Below are 22689 nucleotides of genomic sequence, written 5' to 3'. Positions count from 1 at the left end.
CTAGACCATTCCCATTTTCGATGTTTCTTCATGGACTTGAATTGAAACCCACCCTGGTCCATGTTTATATTTTGCTTTTTTATTTCTTTATTTTACATTTCATCTTTCATGAGATTTAATTGAGAAATTTTAATATTCCACTTTATTTCCTTTAGTGATTTATTTTTTAACTGTTAAAAAAGCCTTTTAGTGGTTGTCCTAGGGTTTAGACTATACATTTTGAATTATCCAAATATCTTTAAATAATACTTTAATACTTCATATCTAGATATGGAGCTGGTATCCCTTGTGCTATTATCATCAATTACTTTGTTTTCACATAGGCTACAAATTCCATTATATTTTTACTATTTTTGAAATAGACAATTAGATATCTTTTAGGGCAATTAAAATAGGAAATGATCCAGGTTTTACTTTAATTTTTTTCTGCTAAAGATATTCTTCATTTTCTTTCTCTTTCTTTCTTTCTTTCTTTCTTTCTTTCTTTCTTTCTTTCTTTCTTTCTTTCTCTCTTTCTCTTTCTATCTTTCCCTCCCTCCCTCTTTCCCTCCCTCCCTCCCTCCTTCCTTCCTTCCTTCCTTCCTTCCTTCCTTCCTTCCTTCCTTCCTTCCTTCCTCCTTCCCTCCCTCCCTCCTTCCCTTCCTTCCTTTCTCTCTCTCTCTTTTTTTCTTTCTTTTGTAAATGCACCTTTCTGATCTATATAGGTTATTCTGTCCAAACTTTAAATAATTTTTGCATATTAAAAACTGGGAGGAAAAGAAAACCTTTTTAAAACTTTTATAATGTATTCCTCATCCATTTAACTAGTTACCCTCTTGAGGAACATCTTTCCTTTGCACATATTCCCACCATGTGATGTGCTCCACCATAAGGTTCTCCTCAGAGCTAAAAATAATGTAGTACCATGTTCCTGGATCTTCAGAACTGTTAGATAAACAAATCTCTTTTTTTTTTTTTATAGCCTCAGTATTTTATTATAGTAACTTAAACATTCTAAGACATCCATTAAAGGTAGCAGGTTTTATTCCAATTTCTCTCCACTGGTTTCAGTGGGTTTCCACAAGTGCCCAAAGACTACATTTTTTTTTTTTTTTTTTTTTTTTTTTTGCTCTTACCTGAAATGTTAAGGCTTTAATTTTCTGGGGAAGATGAATGGTTATAGGGTAGAGTTTAAATAGTGTTTAAAACTGTTTGTTTTCCTCAATCGGCAACAGGAGAAAAGTTGTTCAGAATTTTCCTAGAACTTTCCTGAAGTAAAGAACTGCAAAAGAACACTCATATTTGCTCTCCCCAAAGTTCTTCTACTCAGACATTAGCATACATACAAACATTTTTAGCAATTTGTTGAAAGGTTCTAGGTAAATCTTATAGTGTATTTATGTGACACCCTTCAGACTCTTTCCAAGGTCACAAATCTTAAGCTATGTTTCCTCTTGTAGTCACTTTTCTTACCCAACTTCACATTAAGCATTTGCCCTTGACATTACTTCTTTTATGGGTTGAGAAAAGACATTAATTTGCACTTTGTCTGGTTTGTTTCTTCTGTAACGCTGCAAGTGCCACTTGTTCTAACACTCAGACATCAGAACACCACTTCTGTATTTCTAAAGTGCAGATTTGGCCACTACATTTTACTAGTTAAAACATTTTAGCCACGTTTCTTAGAAGTAACATAAAAAATTATTAACAACCTCTTTTAGTTCAACCAGAATTTGGTCTCAGCTATTCAAGCACATGAATCCAAAAATACTCTTCTTACTCTACTATGCACATTTAGGCAGGTGCCTGTGCTTTGTGCTTCCCATATTCCTTCCTCTCTTGTTCAGAACAATGTGTGGGGACATGGTTATTTTATTGAGCATCGAGAAAGGTTATTTTCTGAAAGGAAAGTGTCGGAAGATCACCCCTCTTTATAATCTTGATGAAATCCTGTGTATCCACGCAATCTATACACTGTATCTCATAATCTGTGATCTTATTCCAGTCTTTTATCCAGATATCATGAAGCCTGCATCCTCTAATTTTTCTGGCTACTGTGTATGCTTTCTTCTCTTGCAAGTGATGACATCAACTTCAGGTAAGAACATCTACCTTTTCCTTACTTAGTCAGCAGTAGAAAGAATATAGTGTCCTATCAAATTCTGGGGAGAGCTTTAAGTTAGCACTTTATTGTAATATGAAAAGAAAGGCTGAAAAACAAAAATGAAAATCAGCAACTCTTCTTAGATCCATGAAAAGTGAGATTATAGGGCAAACTACTGCCCCCCATATTGGAGAGACAGAGAGGTGCAGGAATCTACCAGAGCAGAAATCCATACGTAGAAACCTCTAGAGAAACCAGTACCAGGATAGGAAAATCTAAACAGTAACTATCCAATCACTGGAGGTTGTGTGTGGACTTGACTGAGTCAAAACCCCAGAGAAAGCTAGTGGAGTCAGGACTCTCATGCCTTTTACCACCAGAGTTTCTACCAGGTTCTTACAGTAAATAATTGGAGAAAATTTCTTTGTGCTTTCAGCAAGGGGAGGAAAAACGTAATCATTTTGGTGCATTTGTCTTAAAATGCACTGTACTCAAGAGAAACTATTTGGCAGAGACTAACCTATTGGGGTTCCAAAACCAAGGCAACCCAGGGGAAGGAAAATATCTAATTCAAGGCTCTTCTATCCATCCTGTTCCACTTAAGAGGGGGAAATATCAATGAGAGCTCTCATGAAACTCACAGCCCAAGGTCACAGGCTCACCCAAACTGAAACCTAATGTGTGAACCAAGGAATGCTTCTCCTTCCCCCAAACTGTATCACCTCGTCACTAAAAAACTTTCACCATAATTCCTCTTACTCAGTATATTATGTTTGGTTTTCTACAAAATTTTGCAAGACATACTAAGAGGCAAATCCATAGTTCGAAGAGAGAACAAAACCGGATTCAGATATGATGGGGATGTGGGAATTAGCAGACCAGAACTTTAAAACAATTATAATTAATATACTAAGGGGCCTAATGAAAAAAGTAGATAACATTTAAGAACAAATGGAAAATGGAATTAGATATGAATTCTAAGAAGGAATCAAAAAGAAATGCTATAGATTAAAATAAAGAAATATAAAAATTACTGCCAAGAAACTCTGTTAGGTCAGTTTTAGAGTTGTGTTATTAACTCTATTGAATATATACATCTATTTCTATGTAAACTTCTTCATATTAATAGAAATTTAGGAAAAAAATGACCAATTTTGTAACAAAATCCAGTGGTCAAAGTGACAAAGATAGTACAATAAAATAGCTTTCTGAAATAATGTGTTTTATGATTATAGGTACAAAAATGATTTGTAAATATTGAAAGATAAGTAGGCTTTATACCAAGAATGTGCAGATGGCTTGGAGCTATCAAAGGACCTAGTTGTGGTCTAAAGTTGAGAGAGGAACCCTGTTGTGGACTTCAGTGAAAGAATTTTCTCCCTGATGGCAGATGAAAAAATACACTGAACAGTAATTATGAACAGAGTCAGATGTGGTCAAAATCACCTAAAGGAATTCATTTGGAAAAGATGAGAGGAGATTGTAATGGAAACAAAGAGAGGGAAAAAAGAAAGAGTTTGACTTATGTGAGATGGTTAATGGAGCATATGCACCTGAGCAAGCTCTGGTTGTCACTGACTCCTTGCTCCTTCCACAACCTCTGAGGTCCACACCCACAGGGCCTGGCTGCACTGAAGGCACCTCACACTGCAGACAGTTCTGAGGGTCCTCTCCTGGTGCTCTGTGTGGATTTGCATAAGTCAGTGTAAGTCAAGTCAGGTGGTTGTTTAGGTTGTTCTGCTTGGGAGAAATGGGGTTCTGCTGGAATCAGGTTCTACTAGATTTTCCCATTGAAATGTCATACTAAAAAGGTCCTTTTTTAGTTTTGTAAAACACTTCTTGTCTTTTTGAAGGTTTTACACATTTACTTATAATTTTGGTGAAATATTTAAAATATGTGCTAATATAACTTTAATATCCTAATTTTTTTTGTTCAATGCATTGAATTGAGATTTTATTTTGCCTACTATACCTATTGTCATTCTAACTATTAAATTAGTAAGGCTCACATGATTAATTCTCCTTTTTGTTTATTTTTTAATCAGATAGTTTATTAAAGTTTTCATTTAGGCTGATAATTTCTCTTATTCCCAAATACAAAATCAAAACCATGTTCTTTTATAGGGCGTGTGTCAAACTAAAAATGTATCTGCTGTCCTCTAAAGTTCTATGTTTTACCACTTTTTCTTCCTTCTAAAAAGGAAATCTATATGAATATTTGACATGTTTTAAGTTTACTAAGTGGTACTTCCAAGAAAAAATTGGAACAATAATTTTCATCCCAGCAATATTACATTAAAATTCTAAATTTGGCTCAAATGTTTATGAGTTTTTAGCTGCAAAGCTTGATTAAATTTCTATTATTGCTGATGTACTCTACTGTTCTTTGTACTCTCAGAAACATCCTATAAAATAATAGAGATTATAAGAGATAAAGATTAAATTAATGCATTTCTTTTTTAATTTTCTATTGCAGGAAAATACACATAATAACATAAATCCACAATTTTAACCATTTTATGTGTATAGTCCAATGGTATTAGCTACATTGGTTAGGTTATTTAACCATTACCATTATCTATTGATAGAGGACTTTTCATCTTGTAAATCTGAAACTTTATACTCATTAAACAATTCTTCCCATTCTCCCCACCCCCAAACCCAGTCAACCACCATCCTATCTTCTTTCTCTGTGGTATTAACCTCTCTAAACATCTTGCACAGGTGGACTCATATAGTATTTATCTTTTTGTGTGGTTAACTTATTTCAGTAATGTAGAATATGTTAGATTTTCCTTTCTTTCTGGGGCTATTATTCCATTGTATATACTGTATTTATATACCACATCTTGTTTATTCATTTATTTGTTGATGGGCACATGGGTTGCTCCATTTAGCTGTGAATGATATAGCATGCACTGATCAAAGCTGCCTTCCCTTGATCTGCTCCCTACCCTTGCCAACTCCTACTGATCACTATTCTGTGTTCAAACGAACATTTTTTAGCTTCTGTAGATAAGGGAGAGCATGTGGTACTTTCCTGTCTGTGTCTTGTTTATTGTACTTAACAGTATGTCTCAGTTTCATCCATTTGGCTAAAAGTGATGGAATTTCTTTCATGTTTATAACTCAAAATATCCTATTTAAGGAATTTCCATGCTGTTCACAATAATGGCTATACTAATTCACATTCATAGCAGCAATATATGAGAGTTCCTTTTCCTCTACATCTTCACTAGCACTTATTTTTTCTTTTTAGAAACAGCTATTTTAATCAGAGTGATATGATGTCTCATTGTAGTTTTGATTTGTACTTTGCACATGGCTAATGATATTGAGCATTTTAAAAATATCTATGGGCCACTTTTGTTTCTTCTTTTCAGAATGTTTCTGAAATAGTCATGGCTGAAAACTTCCTAAATTTGATGAGAGACAAATCCCTGAGATGCTCTTCCCCTTTCACTCTCTGTTTTCTTCCTGGAAGTCCTACAATGCATGTGTGGGTCTGCTGGACAATGTCCCATATGTCCTTTGAGCTTTGTTTACTTTTCTTCAATTTTTTTTCCCTTTCTGTTCCTCCTGGAATTACATGTTTTTGAATTGTATTTGTTTAATGGGTTTGGCTTTTTGCTTCTTCTAAACTACTTGTTTGTGACAAGGTTCACCCTGAAGCATAAGGTTAAGATCTCCTTGGGCTTTTCTCTGGGCATATGCCTAGACTTTATAATTCTTTCCTGTTGCTTTTGAATGTCCCAGTCTTGACTGCCTGGTACCCAAAAAAAGTAAAAGAGAAAAACAAGGAGCAAAGAGGCTTTTAAGTGCCCTTGATATCACCTTCGTTAGAGAAGGGGGCTTGCAACCACTGGGGAAGGTACAATTACCAACCACCTCATTGTCTGTACTTCTGTGATCAGAGGCAGTAATCAGTGATTACAGCACAGACACCCCAATGCTCAGAGGATAGAGACCTTTTTGCCCCTCTGACTCCCTCAAGTTATGTACAGACTGCTCTAGAAACTTATGAGTAACTACTGCCAAGAGACTGAGGATGGGGGCAGGTAGCTCTACTGTGCTAAAAGTTGAATTTAGCTGTAATTAACTACAATTTACCACCCAAGCTTTTTCCTGGAAGTTGTGAGCCTTTAATAGATTCCACAGTTCCAAAATAGTTATATAAGGTAGATCCTGCCTATACAATTGTTCGGGTGGGGAGTCAGATTGCTGGTGCTTCCTATTCTACCATCTTCCCAAAAACCTCCAAATGAATATAGTTTTGAAAATCTAATGGTCTTTCCAAAAACAATAACATATTGGTTTAAGCTGAAGGGAATGTAATCAGAGCTGTACATTTAGATCAGCTAGATCTGCTGGGCAGAATTTTGTATGTCCTTCCATGTAGTGTGTAGCAACAGGGTTCTTATTGGTTTATGATTTTTTTGGCTTTCTTCCTTCCTGCACAGAGAAACTGATGGTAACTGTTCCCATGGGGCACTTGGTGGCTAGAGTAGGAGGACAGGCTGCTCTCAGCTGCCAGTTGTCTCCACCACGAAGTGCAGAGCACATGGAGGTTCGCTGGTTCAGGGGTGACAATTCCACGCTTGTTCACCTATACAGAGGTGGTCATGAAGTAAATGGAGAAGCTGCCCCCGAATATGTAAATCGCACAGAGTTTGTGAAAGAGGCCATGGAAAAGGGCAAAGTGACCCTCAGAATTCATAACGTCAGCATTTCTGATGATGGACTGTACTGGTGTTCATTTAAAGACGCTAACTTCAGTGATGCAGCCAGCCTGAACCTAAGCGTGGCAGGTATGTGTGTTTGTGGAACACTGTATAACAAAGTCCTTTTGACATGATAAGCTAAAATTGAGGAGAATTATCTCAATGCTTCTTACTAATTTTCCATAATCTAAAAATATTTTCAAGTACTATAAATTCTCATATATCTAATGCAAAAATATACTATGCAGTGAATATACATTACAGAGTCACCAATTGGTCTAACTTGTAAATGAAATGTGGATTCAATTCACAAATTTTAAATTGCACATCACATGATTGAGACTGTTTCCTTTCAACTTGCCAACCAACCTCAATACAATCACTGTCTTAATGGTTCTTTCTCATTTCCATCAGCACTTGGCTGGGAAACACAGATCAGTGTCCAGGTTCTGATTAATGACAGACTCCTGGTGGAGTGTAACTCAGGAGGGTGGTTCCCACAGCCCCGAATGGAGTGGAGAGACAGCAGGGGAGAGGTAGTTCCACATTCATCAAAATCGTACTCACAGGATGGAGCCAGAAAGTTCTACATGAAGATGACTCTTCTCCTCAGAAACCTGTCAGATGGCAATATTATGTGCTATGTTTGCAACCCTGTAACAGGTGAAGAGAAACGAACAAGTATCATCCTAGCAGGTGAGTGCTCTGTCATAAGGGTTTGGTCGTCAACCTGGAAACATGACAAGAAAACTAATGGGGTAGTTAAAATTAAGGAACTTCTACTTTGCCAAATACCCTCTGAATGTGACTCTTTATCATTATTATGGGTTTTGCTGATATGGATATTGTCAGGTGCTAAGAGGAAGGCTTTAGAAGAAAAATATTATAAGAACAATGATAATTCACAATTGAACCACATATTGCAGCTTTAAAGGTTTTTAGTGTTCATTCTTTCATTAGACCCTCACAATGTGTAGGTTTAACAGAGTTCTAGCTCAGTAACTTAAAGGATGTCATTGGTCTTTCTGAACTACTGTTTTTTCATCTTAGAAATGAATACAATCATACTTCATGGTTTTTGTGAATCATAAATGATTAATAGAGGCAAAAACCTTTGCCTGCTCTCATTCAATATTTAGCATGAGTAATATTATTTAAAAATTCCTGAAAATTCAACAAAGAGGGATTATGGTCATTGATAATTAGAGTTGAGAGAGGCCAGTAGAACCAAGAGTAAGTGATACGTGGAATTAAAGAACAGGTTTCCTGATTATTTGTTAATGGTTCATTCCTTGGAGTCCTTATGGATGTGTGTCAAAGGTCAGTCAGGAGAAGGATGTGCCCTGTGTGCAGTAAAGGCACCCTTAGGTAATACCTCTGTAGAGAAATCAGGGTTGATTATAGGAGCAAGGTGGTGGGTGGGGCAAATGCACCTTCAGATGTCACTCCATTGGTATCATTTCTGTCCTCTCTTTCAGGTACCTTCTTTAATATGGACTACCTTAGAATGAATATTTTAATTTCATTTCCATGTATAATGTTCCTTTTGCTGTTGATGTATATATTCTTCTCTTACTGCACAAAAAAAGGTAAATGATGCAATAAGGGGGAAATCTTTAAGGGCTTTAAATTGATGGCTAAGTCACATGTAGGCAAAGCTGTACCTGAATGTCAACAGGACTGATGACAGCAAACCATTCCATGGACTGAAAACAAACCACAGAAACAAACAAAATAATGTTGCTTCTTTTCCCTAGAGAAGTCACATGGAAGTCTTATGATTCCAGAATTTTCAGAGTAGAGTTGAAGTGATGTGAAATGTCCAAGCGGCCATTATTTTGTAAAGAAAGTACACTGTTATTTTGTAAAGAATATTAGAATATTTTTGTAAAGAATATTAGAATATTTTGTAAAGAATATTACATTATTTTGTAAAAGAATATTAGAAAATTGTCTAATTCCACCCACCTATGAACCATATACTCTCACATCTCCCAGTTGCAGATGGTGGGAGCTGAGGGTACCAGGGTGGCTCTGGCCCTGCCCCCTAGAGTAGACCCGGGTCCCTGACGAGTCATTCACACCAGACATTAACTGTGCCCGCCTTGCCAGAGAGGCTGGGTCCTCCAGGAAGATCCCTGAGCTTTTACTCATACTTAAAAGCTAAGTGCAAAGGTGAGCCCAATGAGTTCTCCACAGTGGAGTCACCGTCTCTGGAACCAAGTCTTTTGGGGTAGATTTGTTCAAGTGTGACTTCTGGGTTTGTGTTTTCAGTGCTGAGGTGAAGTCCAGCCAGAGGACTTCTGACCCACCCAGAGGTGCTTTACGAGCATTGCTGAGAGGCACTATCTCCTTGTGACACTCCAAAGTTGATGTTTTAAGTAAGAGAAGCTTCCCAGCCACTAGGTCTGGATCTCGCAGCTACTGGTGGCACATCCACACGCAAGACCTGAGGATCTCTCATGGTCTTCCTCTCGACCTGCTTTAGCTCCAGTCACTCATCCTGGACTCCCTTTCTCTCTCTGTGGGACCTGCCATATTTTAGGTGCCACCACTGGTTCTTGGTGCTATTTGATCAGCTGTCTATACAACTGTATTTCTTCTCCCCATTTGTGATGAGAGCAGCAGTGCTGTGGAGAAGAGTCTCAGAAATAAGTGCCCTGTGCTGAGGCGCTGGAAGCCTCTGGGTCACTTTCTGTTTTGCAAAGGGAAGTTTCTTCAACCATCAGAATGAAGTCTTGCACAAAGGTTGACTACAAAACAATGAAATTGATTGGAAAGGATACAAGTGGTGTTTCTGTGCAAAAATTCGATAGGTTGAAAAAAGATCAAATCCCTAAAATTGAAGCATATATGATAATTTCAATCAAAAATAAAAGAAACAGTCAGTCAAAATGAAGTTGATTCAACTTCCACATCAAACTCTTCAGAGATGAATGAATCCTGTCAGTCTTGCTCTAAGATAAATTTAATTCAACCACTGTCTTCTTGCCCACACAGGGTACCATTAGTTTTCAATATTACAACTTCTTTGCTTCAGGTTTTTGAATAAACTAATATGAAATTCTGATATATAATGGAAAGCAATAACAGGTGCTTTATAAACATATTCTTTTCTCTTGATTTTATGAATTTTGAAATTATACAGTGATCCATCAGCTACAGATATCAGATACTTCTAAGTACAATCATTTCCCCAATATATAACCAAATTTATATGTGTATATAACCAAATTTTTCCAAGTGATACCACTGTACAACCAAGTAAAACTGTTAGATGTGAAGGATATGAGTTGAAAGATCAGGTAGTCAACATAACAGGAAATAACAATGAGATACTTCATTGAGAAGCATCATTCAAAGTGATAGGAGATGGATAAGATTTCTCACTAATTCAAAGATTCCATGAGGCAAAGAATAAGTTATAATCCATTTGGTACATTCCCCTACCTAATCTATAAACCACATTTATTGAGAACCTAGATCTGCCAGCCATTGTGACAATCATTTTATAGAATTGGATCTAAATCAATCCAAAAGGGTAGTTCTATTATTGTCATCTTTTCAGGGACGAGGCTACCTAGATTATATAGGTCACATGGGAGAGCCAAGATTGGACTGTAGATGCCTCTGTCTTGGAACCCCATGCTCCAGTCATTATGCTGCTATTTCAGTACTTGGTTTCAAGTTTGTTCTTCTACATCTTAATGTTTGGGGAGGTCACTGAGTCACCAGTCTAGTTCATAATTATTGTGGGAAATTTATTTCCTTTGGATATCAAAATCACTTTGCCACAATATGCCTAATTTTAATTCTGAAACCACTGAGAGTAAGCCTTCTCTGTTTTTCCCATGGAAGTCTTTTAGAGACTTGAGTTCTCTGAAATGACCTGTGAACTCTTCAGATAATTAAACTTTACATTTTTTGGTCATTCTTTTCTGGAAGGTGATATAAATCAAAGATTAACTATTTTACAGATAAATAATTCAGTGGGAAATCATGTTCACCATGTCTGCTTAGCTTGTGGCAATGAGTACCTGGACAGGACATTTAAGCTCAGAGGTGTGAAGTGTGTTTTCTTCACTATATAAGAAGCCAGGCTTTTTTCTGCTCCCTGAGTCTGTGGTTCCAAAGCAATTCCATTTTTAGCCAACTCAGTTTTGGCACAGCTACCCTGTCTAAGCCTGAATCTTCAGAATCTCTAGGAATGTTGAGGAAGATTCCTAGACTGCTTTCCAGTCTCCCCAGCCAAGTTAGTTTTCTGCTGAATTAGGATGTACAAATTAGGAAAGAAAATGCCTCCTAGCTCTGTGAGATCTGCAAACCTAATCTGACTAGGATTTGCCACTATTCACAAAACAGACTCACAGATTAAGCCCTAAATTGAGTTGGCTTGGGACAATGACTCCTGCTTTTTCAAATAGAGGTCCTCAGGCTAGAGCTGCCCCACATTCCCATTTCCCCTTTGTCAATCTAACTCTCTCTCTTCTAGAGTACATACCTCGATGTCTAACTCGATGTCTACCTCGATGTCTTGATGTGTTGAACTCCATGCCTGCTCAACTCCTGCTTTGCATAATCTGTTCTGCCACACTTCTTATTGTGTATGTGCCATTCCGGACCAGAGGTAATTGGGGTTAGTAGTGGTGGACTCTCTCTTGGTTGCTTTTATTTTCTTAGAAACCTGTCTCTTGTGGTTGTTCAGCCAAGGTCATGTCAGCCTTTCGTCACCACTAGGAGGATCTGTGGTTTGGGTGGCATCTCAGAGGATCAAATTCCAATGCTGAAATTGTTTTGGGTGTCAAGGACAAAAGCTGTTCTCACTGTTGCCTGGGTTTTCAACTGTACAGGGGACAGATCTTCTGCTACACACAAGGAGAAAGAAATATACTGGTTTCAGAAAATATGATTGAATCTAGTCACTCTTTAAATATTTTCTGGGTCCACTTATTTGTTGATGAATATCCACGACTCCAAGTCAAAATTTCTTATCTATTTGGGTCTTAGAATCTACAGTAAGATACAATGTCAAATATCAATAGTCTCCTTCCAGTTTCAATACTAACATGTACTCAAAATTTGAATGCAATTTCTGGAAGTTTATGAAACTTTGAAATCCTTCTGTGAACCAATTGTCTATGAAATATGGTCATTTAGAGATAAAATTAATGAAGTATTATAATTATATTAAAAAATATGATTTTGACACAATTTTTCATCATTTAGAGGCTAAGGGAAATGAGTAGGCAGGACAGTTATCAGTGATCAGAAGTACTCTGTCTCATTTGAAGCATTGCTCCCAAATTATAAAGGAGAATTTTAGAGTTAGAGTGATCACCAGCAGGGCGATCTCATTTTTCATCTTGCTAGGTTAGGCCTTTGGGTCACACCTTGCATAGACCAGTATTTCAGTTATAAAGTCAGAATTTTTGAAACCAATGAATAAAAAGCCCTATTCCCTAGTGTCATAGGAAAATAAAAACATTTACATTAAATAGACAAGCACTCAGATACAACGTGGGAGGGAAATGGGGCACCTAAGCCAAAGTTCCTTGGGCATCTTCATTTCACTTAAGTTCTCACTCCTGAAGGTTCTATAGGAGGAAATGGGAGGAGCCGAGAGACCAGGGCACAGACCACCTCAGCCATTTTGCTTTTTTCTTCCTGGTTTGGATGCCTTTTATTTCTTTGTATTGGCTTATTTCACTTACTAGGACTGAGATGAATTAAAGTCATGAAAGTACTATGGAATTACTACCTTTCAGTAAAATGCTAAATGGAAGTGGAGAGAGTGACAACTTTTCTTTATTTCAGTCCTTATAGAAAAAGCTTTCAACTTCTCATGTCTGAGTATGATGCTATTTGCAGGTTTTTTTATATATGGTCAGACATGGTATTACTTAGTATAGAGTTACTTAGTACATAGAAATGTTACTGATTTTTATATGGTTATTTTGTATCCTGAGAATTTTCTGAATTCCTGTGTGTGTGTGTGTGTGTGTGTGTGTGTGTGTGTGTACTTATGTAATCTACATATTGGATCACGTCATCTGCAAACAGTTTTATTTTTTTCAACACATATATGTTTAAATAAGTTCCTTATATACTTAATTTGTTGATGGGCTTAATTATGAACCTGTGTTGAATTTTGTCAAATCCTTTTTTTTTTTTGCTCACAATAGGATGATGTGATGATGATTATTAGTTTTTTTTAATGCAATGTAGCATACTTATTGATTTATGTATGTTGATTCATTCTTACTTCCCAGGATAAATCCCATTTGGTCAAAGTATATTTTTATAATATACTGTTGAATTTACTTTGCCAATTTTTCATTGAGGATTTTTGCATGTGTGTTCATTAGTAATATTGACCTGTACTTTTCTTTTTTTGTGGTATCTTTTTTCTGGCTTTGATATTAGGGTGATGCTTCATTAAAAGACTTTGGTAGTATTCCCTTTTCTTCCATCCTTTGGGAGAATATAATATGGAATGGTATTAAAAAATTCTTTAAATATTTGGCATAATTCACTTGTGAACCAATTAGTCTTGGGGTTCTTTTTGTGGGAACTCTTTTGATTGCTGATTTAGTCTGCTTACTTGTTCATGATCTGTGTGGCTTAGGTCAGTCTCAGTAGGTTGTGTGTTTCCTTTAATTTATTTATTTCTTCCAGGTTTTCCACTTTGTTGTTATGCAGTTGTATGTGCCCCAAATCCATTCTACTCATCCCAGTGTTCCCAAACTTTTCATACAATTACAATGCCAACTGAAAGTTGATGATAAGGAGGATAGTAACAAAAGAACATTTAAAATCCATTTTATATAACTGTTTTAAGATTAATTGAATTAGTCCATTTTATTTGGTAAACAATGACTCAAAAAAAATAAATTCTAAGTACAAGTAAAGAAATATTAAATATTATTCCTGAACATTCCTTCTCTCTATTGCAGTCTCACAAATTTACTAATTTTTTTTACCCTTCTCAGTCTCTATTTCAGATCCATTTTTTTCCTTGTACAATAGCTGGATGAAAGATATAATAATTGTGGCATTTTTTCTGACAGTATATTTTATCTTAGTGATCTGGTACCTGATATTGAATCTAAAAGGTAAGTGAACAGGAGGAGTCATGACTCTGAGACTTTCTTGTCTTACAGATTGAAGCCCCACTTTATAGCTTGCTTTTAGCCAAGGTTCACCCTGTTTCTCAAGAGAATGAAAGGTTAATTCCCTAATGTGTTTATTGAAGCTATGCATTAAGGATAAATTGTTGTCTGTACCTCTCTAAGTGAGCTTACTTCTATCCCAAGTCTGTAATAAAAGAGTGACTCAGCTTCTTTTGCCCTCTCCTTCAGCCGGTAACACACAGAATCATAATTCTACTTCTCAAACTTTTCATTCTCCTCCTATAACGTGGATAGAGTTGACATATCTTACCTCTGGCACCCTTCTCAAAAGAATGTAATTCAGTTTTCTCCAAGCACATTTTGTGACAATTTCCCAGGATAGGTCAACTTATCCTCATTTTGCATATTCAATTCACTGAAAAATTTCTAACATTTAATCCTACTTGGAGGTTCTTTACCTCCTTCACTCTGCCTCCTTGAAGGAAGTTCACAGTTGTACAATTTTGTTCAGCCAGAGAATCCCAGGTAATAGGTATTAAGTTGGAGATGACTCATTTTATTTCCAAAATATTGTTTCTGATACAATTTAGAGTTAACATACCCATGCAGTATACGATTCCCCCAACACCTCTTGTAATAAAACTGCAATTCATAAAGCCATAAAAAATTCCCATTGTTTTCTTGATAAAATTTCCTCAAAGGCAGAGTATTAAATCAATATTGAGGACTGGGGCTGTAACTCAGTGGTAGAGCACTTGCCTAGCATGTGTGAGGCACTGGGTTCAATCCTCAGCACCACATAAAAATAAAGACATTGTGTTCAAATACAACTAAAAATATATATTTAAGAAAAAAAATCAGTATTGAGCATATTATGTGTATCACTAGATGTTAGAATTAAAAATAAAGTATATGGGATTATGAGAGGAAAAGAATTTTGTGCTCACTGTTTTACTTATTTCAAATAATATCTTGTACTTAAAAGCAACAAATAGGGATTTATAAAATGCACTATGACTGTTGAGTTTATAAAAATTAAGAAAAATTTTCCCAAGTAGAAATAAGGATATTAAAAATATATTAATAACATATCAGAAATTAGTAAAAGAATTAAATTAGAACTCAAACATTAATTTAAAAATAAAGGTTATATTACAGTTGCATAGTAAGGCTATTTGAAGAAAATATACCTAGTCCTCTATATCTACAAGTTCACATTCACAGTCAACCAACTGCAGATCAAAACATACTTTTAAAATTGTGCCTGTGTTGAACATATAGAGACATTTTTGTCATTAGTCCATAAATGATATAGAATAATAACTATCTGCTTAGTATTTATATTACTAAATTATTTTATATAAGGGACTTGAGCATCCACAGATTTTGGTATTCATGGGGTGGAGTGGGAGATGGTAAGAACCCATCATGAGAACCAAGTGATTACTGTATATTCATAACCTCGTCACTGAATATCAATGACTATTAATATTACAGAAAGAGTGATAATAAGAGATTATAGTATAGATGTAAAAATACCACCTGTTATGTCTTTTTCTCTAAATAAATAAATGATAAATAAATAAACAAAAACCTCAAGTCTGATTAAACTTCTCCTGAAATTTCCAATTTTCAGGTTACATGAAAAAAGAATAATATAATAAAATGACAGAAAAGCAATCATCAAAATACATACATAGAAAATCACACAAAACAAATGCCTTGAATTCTTCACTAAATTTTTGCAAAAAAACTAAATGGAAGGTGAAGAAGAGATTGTAGTTAAAGGAAGATGTTAAAGGAAGATGTAAAAGGATATCAGCTGGTATGGTTTGGAACTTAAATCTCCCCCACACCCACCGAAGTTCTTCATGTGGTAAAGCCTGGTATTATTTGGAGGTGGTGGAACCTTTAAGAGCTGGAGCATAGCAAGAGGTCTTTGGGTCATAGTGCACTCAATGGATACCAGCCCCTTCTTCTTTCTCTATTTTTCTTTCTGACCATAAGGTAAATAGTTTTGCTGTGCCACGCACTGCCACCATGATATGCTGCCCGCCTTCCAGAGGCCTAAAAATAATGTGTCCACCCAACCATGGAGTAAAACTTCCCTAACAGCAAACACAAAATAACTTTTTTCTCTTTATTAGTTGATCAACTAAAGTATTTGTTATAGTAATGGAAAGCTGACTAATACAGCAAATTGGTACTAAGAAATGGAGTCATTGCCATTACCATATACCCGATGGTGTGGAAGAGCCTTAGGAATTGGTCTATGGAAGAAATTTGGAAAAAGTTTGGATAAGCAGTGTTATGGTTTAGATATGAAGTGTCCCCCAAAGCTCATGGGTGAGATAATGCAAGAAAGTTCAGGGGTGAAATGACTGGGTTGTGGGAACATTAACCTAATTAGTGCTTTAATCTACTGATAGCAATTAACTGGATGGTAACTGTTTCAGTCAGCTTTCTTGCTGCTGAGACTAAAAGACCAGACTACAACAATTTTAGGGGAGGAACAGTTTATTTGAGGGCTCACAATTTCAGAGGACTCAGTCCATATACAGCTAGCTCCATTTCTCGGGGCTCAAGCTGAAGCTGAACAGCATGGTGGAAGAGTGTGTCATAGGGAAGTGGCTCACATGATGATCAGTAAACAGAGAGAGACTCCACTCTCCAGATACAAAATATGTGTCTCAAAGGCACACCCCCAGAGACCTACCTCCCCAGCCATACCCTGCCTGCCCTCAGTTACCACTTACTTAATCCTATTAGGGGATTAAGTCACCAACCCAACTCAATCATTTCCCCTCTTCTTGCATTGTCTCACACATGAGCTTTTGGAGGACACATCCAAACCATAACAGTAACTATAGGCAGGTAGTCTGTGGCTGGAGAAGGTGGGTCACAAGGAGCAAGCCTTTGGGTCTTGTATTTTGTTGTGGTGAGAAGAGCTCTTTCTCTTTGCTTTTTGGTACAATATCCTGAGCCACTTTCCTTCACCACACTCTTCTGCCATAATGTTCTGCCTTGCCTTGGGCCCAGAGCAATGGAATCAGCTGTCTAATGAAATGAAACCTCTGAAACCCTGAGTCCCCAAATTAACATGTCCTCTTCTAAAACTGTTCTTGTTGAGTCTTTTGATTGCAGCAACTACAATGCTAAAACAAGCAAGCTAGAAAAATCAAGGACTACTCTCGAGCAGAATTTAACAGATAACTCTGGTGGGAGTTCAGAAAGGCAGAATGCTAATAGGAATGCAGGCAGCAAAGACTGAGGTTTCAGATGGAATTGACTATTATCTCGGAAACTGGATTAGGGACTATGCTTATGACAAATTTGGATACATTTTGCTCATGTTTTGAGACTTGGAGGGAGGCTGAGTTTAAAGGTGATGGACTTGTTTATCAGGAGGGAGGAACAAGGCAGCACCACATTCAGGTGGTGACGTGGCTGGTTTTAGTATAATTTAGAGTGAGAATAAGAAGTGAAAAGGGAGCAGAGCAGAAATATTTGAGAATTTCACACCTTGGCCCAAAAAAGGAGTTTGCATAGGGTTTTGGACCAGGAGGATGCAGATACTCTCACCCCTCCTGTTCTGTACTGGGACAATTAGAAAGATGACTTGAAGGCATCTCAAGAATCAACAAAACCACAGTCATCACAGACTCAGAGATGTAGAGATACAAATTTGTTTCAAAGACTTTTCTGGGCAGAGTGATTTGACCAGAGCCTTCAGGGGTAACCTGCTGAGTTAGGACCTCCTAGATAATCATTTCCCCATGTTAAGTCATCAAGGCACTTAGAGACTGGTATAACTACATCTCAAGCAGGTCAAACTACAGCTTACACTGGCAGCAGACCTTGGCTTCACCCACATGATGCTGATTTTGTAGGCACAGACCATAAGAGTTATAGGTCATAACTTGCTTCCACCAACATTTCAAAGGAAATCTTTGGAAGCCAGCCAATGTGTCACAGGGTCAGCATACCTGCAAGTAACCCTTGACGAAGTACCATACAGAACGGTGAGCATGAAACTGAAGCTACAATGGAGAACCGAGAAGATAAGGGATGCCAGCAATGTGCAACACTTGTAAAGGGAAGATACAGACGACATGGAAAATCATCCTGGGATAGGCCATGTGGACTGCTGCAACCAGCAAGGCCATAACGGTGGGATTGCCCAAGCCCTTGGGAGCACATGTCCCACCACAGTTTACTCTAGATGCCAGACCTGGAGCTGCAGGATTTAATGTTTACCTTAGTGGGTTTCAAGCTTGCTTTGGTTTCCTTGCTCTTTTCCTGGTCTTCATTTTTGGAATGGGACTGTTTATCCTATGCCTCTACCTCTATGTATACTGGAAGTATATAACTTTCATTTTTACTTTCATAGGGCTCTGAGATGAGTTTGCCTTGAGTCTCAGGAGATTTTGGACTTAGATTTTTGAGCAATTCTGCAATAGTTTAGACTCTGGAACTCTTGGGCATGGACTGAGTCTATTTCCCATTGTGAGATGGGCATGTGCCATTACAGACTTGGGAAAAAATATTATGGTTTGGATCTTAAATGTCCACCATAGGTCACCATAGTAAGGTTTGGTCCCCAGTCTGGTGCTATTGGGAGGTGGTAGAAGCTTAGAAGGTGAGGCCCAGTGGGAGGTTTTTGGGTTATAAGAGTGCGTCCTTAAAGTGGATGGCAGGAACTCTTTCCTTTGTTTCTGGGCCCCATGATGTATAAAGTTTTTGATGTGCTTCCTCCCCACCTGAGGCCCAAAAGCAATAGATGGGTTCACCTGATCACATATAGGAACCTCCAAATATGTGAGCCAAAATATAATTTTTCATAAATTGATTAATTCATATTCATGTTATAGTAATAGGAATGTGAATAACATATCAGCCAGTCAAAATCTGTTTATATATTTATGATAGTTACTTAAAACAATAAACAAATAATTTTGGCAATTTTTGACAATTATGAGTATTATCTATACCTCTGATCATATTAATGAAATATTAATTTTGGTATAATTATGATATCATAGCTATATTGGAAAAAAATTATTCTTTATTGACATCTACTAATAAATTTATAAATGAAATTACAATGTTTGGGATTTAATATGATATGAAAATTAGTGAAGTAGGTGAGGGTATAATTAAAACTGGAAATATGTTAATATTTATTTAAAGTGTGTGGATGGGAACATGGATTATACTAATTTATGTATTTATATGTTTAAAATTTTTGGTAATAAAGGATAAATTGCAGAGTACCATGATGAGAATTCTTGGGGGACAGGGAGATAAGGATTAAAAAAAATTAAGAGGGTGATTGGAAGAATGATATAGTCACATAAGTTAAATACAAAGTCATTTGATAAACATCACATCAGGAAGAGCTGAAGGAAGTAGTAAATTGTAAGCGCATAAGGAAAATGCAATAGCAAAAATGAATAAAATAGGAGTTGTAACTCAGTGATGGAGCACTTGCCTAACATGTGAAGCCCTGAGTTCAATCCCCAGTACTGAATAAATAAAAACAAAAATAATTTAAAAATAAGCTATATTCAGCAGGAATTGAGATGATAAATACAACACACATTTAATTTATAAAAAATAAGTAATAAACAAAGCAGAACTCTTTTTTCTGATTTTATTTTATTTTTTATTTGTTCTTGGTTACAAATCACAGTAGAATGTATTTTAAGAATTATACATATACGGAGTACAGCTTCCCATTCTTCTGATTGAATGTGAGGTGGAATTACATAGGTTGTATATTCATGTATGTACATAAGAAAGTAATGTCCAATTCATTCTACTGTCTTTCTATTCCCATTACCCTCTGTTCCCTTCATCCCCCTTTAAAAAAGTGGCAACACTTAGAGAGATCTTAGCATTTTTTTCCAGGATTGATGAAAGGTATGAAGTTCATCTTCAAAATATAAAAGCAAACAAACAAGAGTGCTCCAGGAAATGAATACTTATTAGATAAAAGTGTAGAACCACTTTGGGCAGATTTCAGGGAAACTGCTGTATACAATGTTGTATACAAGTGGAACATAATGTCACTAAATAAAAGGAAAAAAAAACTAGAAACAACAGAAGTCAAAACAAAAAGAAAGAATAACTTCATGCTGTGTAGGGAGAAATTATTATGAATCTAGATTTATATAACCATAATTCAATAAGAACTGAATCTACCTGTGTTGATATTGCTTAATTCAAGAAATTCTTGAATACTAATTTAAGCAAACATCTCACCTCTCAGTTTCCTTTCATAATTTTTATAGCATCTTTATATAATCACTGTCAACCCTTTTGTGTTGCTTTAACAAAATATGATAAGGCTATGTAGCTTATAAACAATGAAATTTATTTTTCATAGTTCTGGAGACTGGGAAGTCCAAGATCAGGGTGCCAATTAGTTTGATATTTGATAAGGGCCCACCTTCTCACAATTGGAGACTTCTTCATAAGTGAAGCTCTAGTGGGCTCTTCAATAAGAATGATGACTCCATTCATGAGTGCTCTGACCTCAAAATCTATTCAACTCTCCGAAGGCCTCATCTCCAACTAAATACAAACCAAAAAACCTTGTGAATTAGAATTTTAAGGTATGAATTTTGGTGGAGTTTTTGTCTTCTAAATATAAGATCATGTCGTTGGCAAACAGTTTGATTTCACCTTTTCTTATTTGTATCCCTTTAATTTCTTTCTTTTGCCTAATTTCTCTGGATAGTTTCAAGGACTATGTTGAATAGAAGTGGGGAAAGTGGGCATCCCTGTCTTGTTCAAGTTTTTAGAGGAAATGCTTTAAATTTTTCTCTATTTAGAATGTTGACCTTGGATTTATCCTGTACAGCTTATATAATGTTTAGGTATGTTCCTTCTATCCTTATTTTTCTAGTGCTTTAAACATGAGTGGATGCTATAGACTTTCAAATGCTTTTTCTGCCTTAGGAGTAGAATTCTCTGGAGACACACATGACCCAGATGCCCAGAAGAGACTGGCATTTTTCCAGCCATAGGAGTGTATGGATCAAACCTCTCCATAGTAGATTCCACCCACAAAGTTCCAAGTTTCTGTCAGAGCTAGATTCCAGCCACGGAACTCCCCGTGGAGATCTCTGCATCTCCCTACACTGGAAATGGCATCTGTTTCTCAGGCTGATGGTACCTCCCATTCCATCCTACCTTGTACTAGTAAATATGGAAACTGAGAGCCATTTCACCAGCTTTTGTTCCAGAGCACTCCAGCTGGCAGCTTGATGAGAAACATGAATTGAGGATGGTTTTAGTAACTCCTAACCTTGCTCTCTCTAAGGGGCATCTAGCCAAAGAAGAAGTGGAAAGAAAACAGGATGGCATACAAAGTGAATATCCAGGCTTATTCACAATTTTGATCACTCACTGCAGAAAATTCTGTTTTTATTAAGAATGTTTTAATTGTCCTTGTATTTGCTTTTTGGTTCATGAACACACACACACACACACACACACACACACACACACACACACAGTTTGTTTCTTCCCTTTTTTTGTCACTTTTTACTTTCTATTATCCTTTCGATGTTTGTTTTGTTTAGCTTTTTCAGGGTTACTGGTTGTGTTTTTGGTTTGCATTTTGGATTTGTTTTTCTTTCTTCTTTATGGCCTTCATGTACTAGTTCTCTTCTGCTTTCGTCTCACCTTTTGAATATTCTAACCTTGCTTTTGCTTTCTTTTCCAATTTTATTTTTTCTTAAGTATATTTTTGACATCTTTTAAATTTATGTAGTTTAGCCCTTTGGGGAGTGGAAGAGAGCAGATTAGAGGAACCCACAATATTACAGAAGCTCCTGAAGAGTGAATTAAAATAGTTCTGTGTCAGCAAACTGAACCTACAGAGCTGAGAAGAGTGAAAGACCCTTTCACTTGGAATTGGTAATAGAATATAGGACCCCTGAGTCACCTCTCCCAAGCCTAGAAGAGTCTAGAGGATAGACTGATGAGTCAACATATCTTCCTGAAGCACACTGACTTAGGCTTTTGGAAGGAAGGATGCTATGGAAAAGGTAGTCAGGCAAGTGGAAGGCTGAAAGGAAAAGAATGGAAAAAGATGTTTCATAAAAATGGAGACTAAAATCAAGCAGGCGTTGATACGTTTATGTTCAACAAAGCAGATTTCAAGCCATAATCTATTGGAACAGATAAGATGGTCACTTCATACTGCTAAAAGTTACAATATAACAGGAAGATAATGAATCCAAGCCCTTGTCCTGGGAGAAGCAGCAGCAGAATAATGGCCCAAATGGGCTGGCACATGGGTGGCAAGCATGGGCTTGACTGCAGAACCTGCCATGCTTGTGTGGGCCTGAGGCAAGGTGAGCCAGGGTTGAAAGGAGCCAGGGTGTACCAACTTGCCACCCTGTGGTAGCTGGGCCCGACCTAATGAGCAGCCAGAAAATAGGGGCAAGTCCAAATGGAGATTGCAGGAGTTACTTGAGGGCTAACCAGTAGCATTGGTACTTTCTAAGACCTGCTTAAGTTTGGACCAATAGTATTGGTCCTTTTCCAAAACCTGATCAGTATAAATCTAGACCAGTAGCATTGACCCAAGATTTATATAAAACCCTAGACTAGCACACTCAAACAACAACATGCTATTAGATCCCTTTTACCCAATTAAGGTTTTGTTTGTTTTCTTCACACTTGAATAAATCCTAGTCCTTTTACTCTTGCTTTCCATTGTTGTCTATGAATTTTATTCTTT

At 36.7% G+C, this 22689-nt stretch overlaps 1 protein-coding gene across 3 annotated transcripts in view; it reads left to right on the top strand.

Annotated features, from left to right (window-relative positions):
• The first annotated feature begins 657 nt into the window (after nt 1-657).
• Nucleotides 658-22689, top strand: part of LOC306670164 (selection and upkeep of intraepithelial T-cells protein 8-like) — a 152106-nt gene continuing 130074 nt past the window's right edge. The window contains exons 1-7 of one of the 3 annotated variants that reach the window (XM_079154733.1): nt 1828-2077; nt 6544-6891; nt 7219-7500; nt 8283-8393; nt 11297-11431; nt 13794-13916; nt 15571-16165. In XM_079154733.1, the coding sequence (XP_079010859.1) occupies nt 1831-2077; nt 6544-6891; nt 7219-7500; nt 8283-8393; nt 11297-11431; nt 13794-13916; nt 15571-15590 (1266 nt within the window). In that variant the 5' untranslated portion in view covers nt 1828-1830 and the 3' untranslated portion in view covers nt 15591-16165. Of the gene's footprint in view, nt 2078-6543; nt 6892-7218; nt 7501-8282; nt 8394-11296; nt 11432-13793; nt 13917-15570; nt 16166-22689 lie in introns of those variants that run through there. The other 2 variants (XM_079154734.1, XM_079154732.1) reach the window with 2 other exon arrangements.

Source organism: Sciurus vulgaris (assembly GCF_902686455.1).
Source record: "Sciurus vulgaris genome assembly, chromosome: 1".
Classification (NCBI taxonomy): domain Eukaryota; kingdom Metazoa; phylum Chordata; class Mammalia; order Rodentia; family Sciuridae; genus Sciurus; species Sciurus vulgaris.
This window is presented reverse-complemented; position numbering and strand designations above follow the sequence as displayed.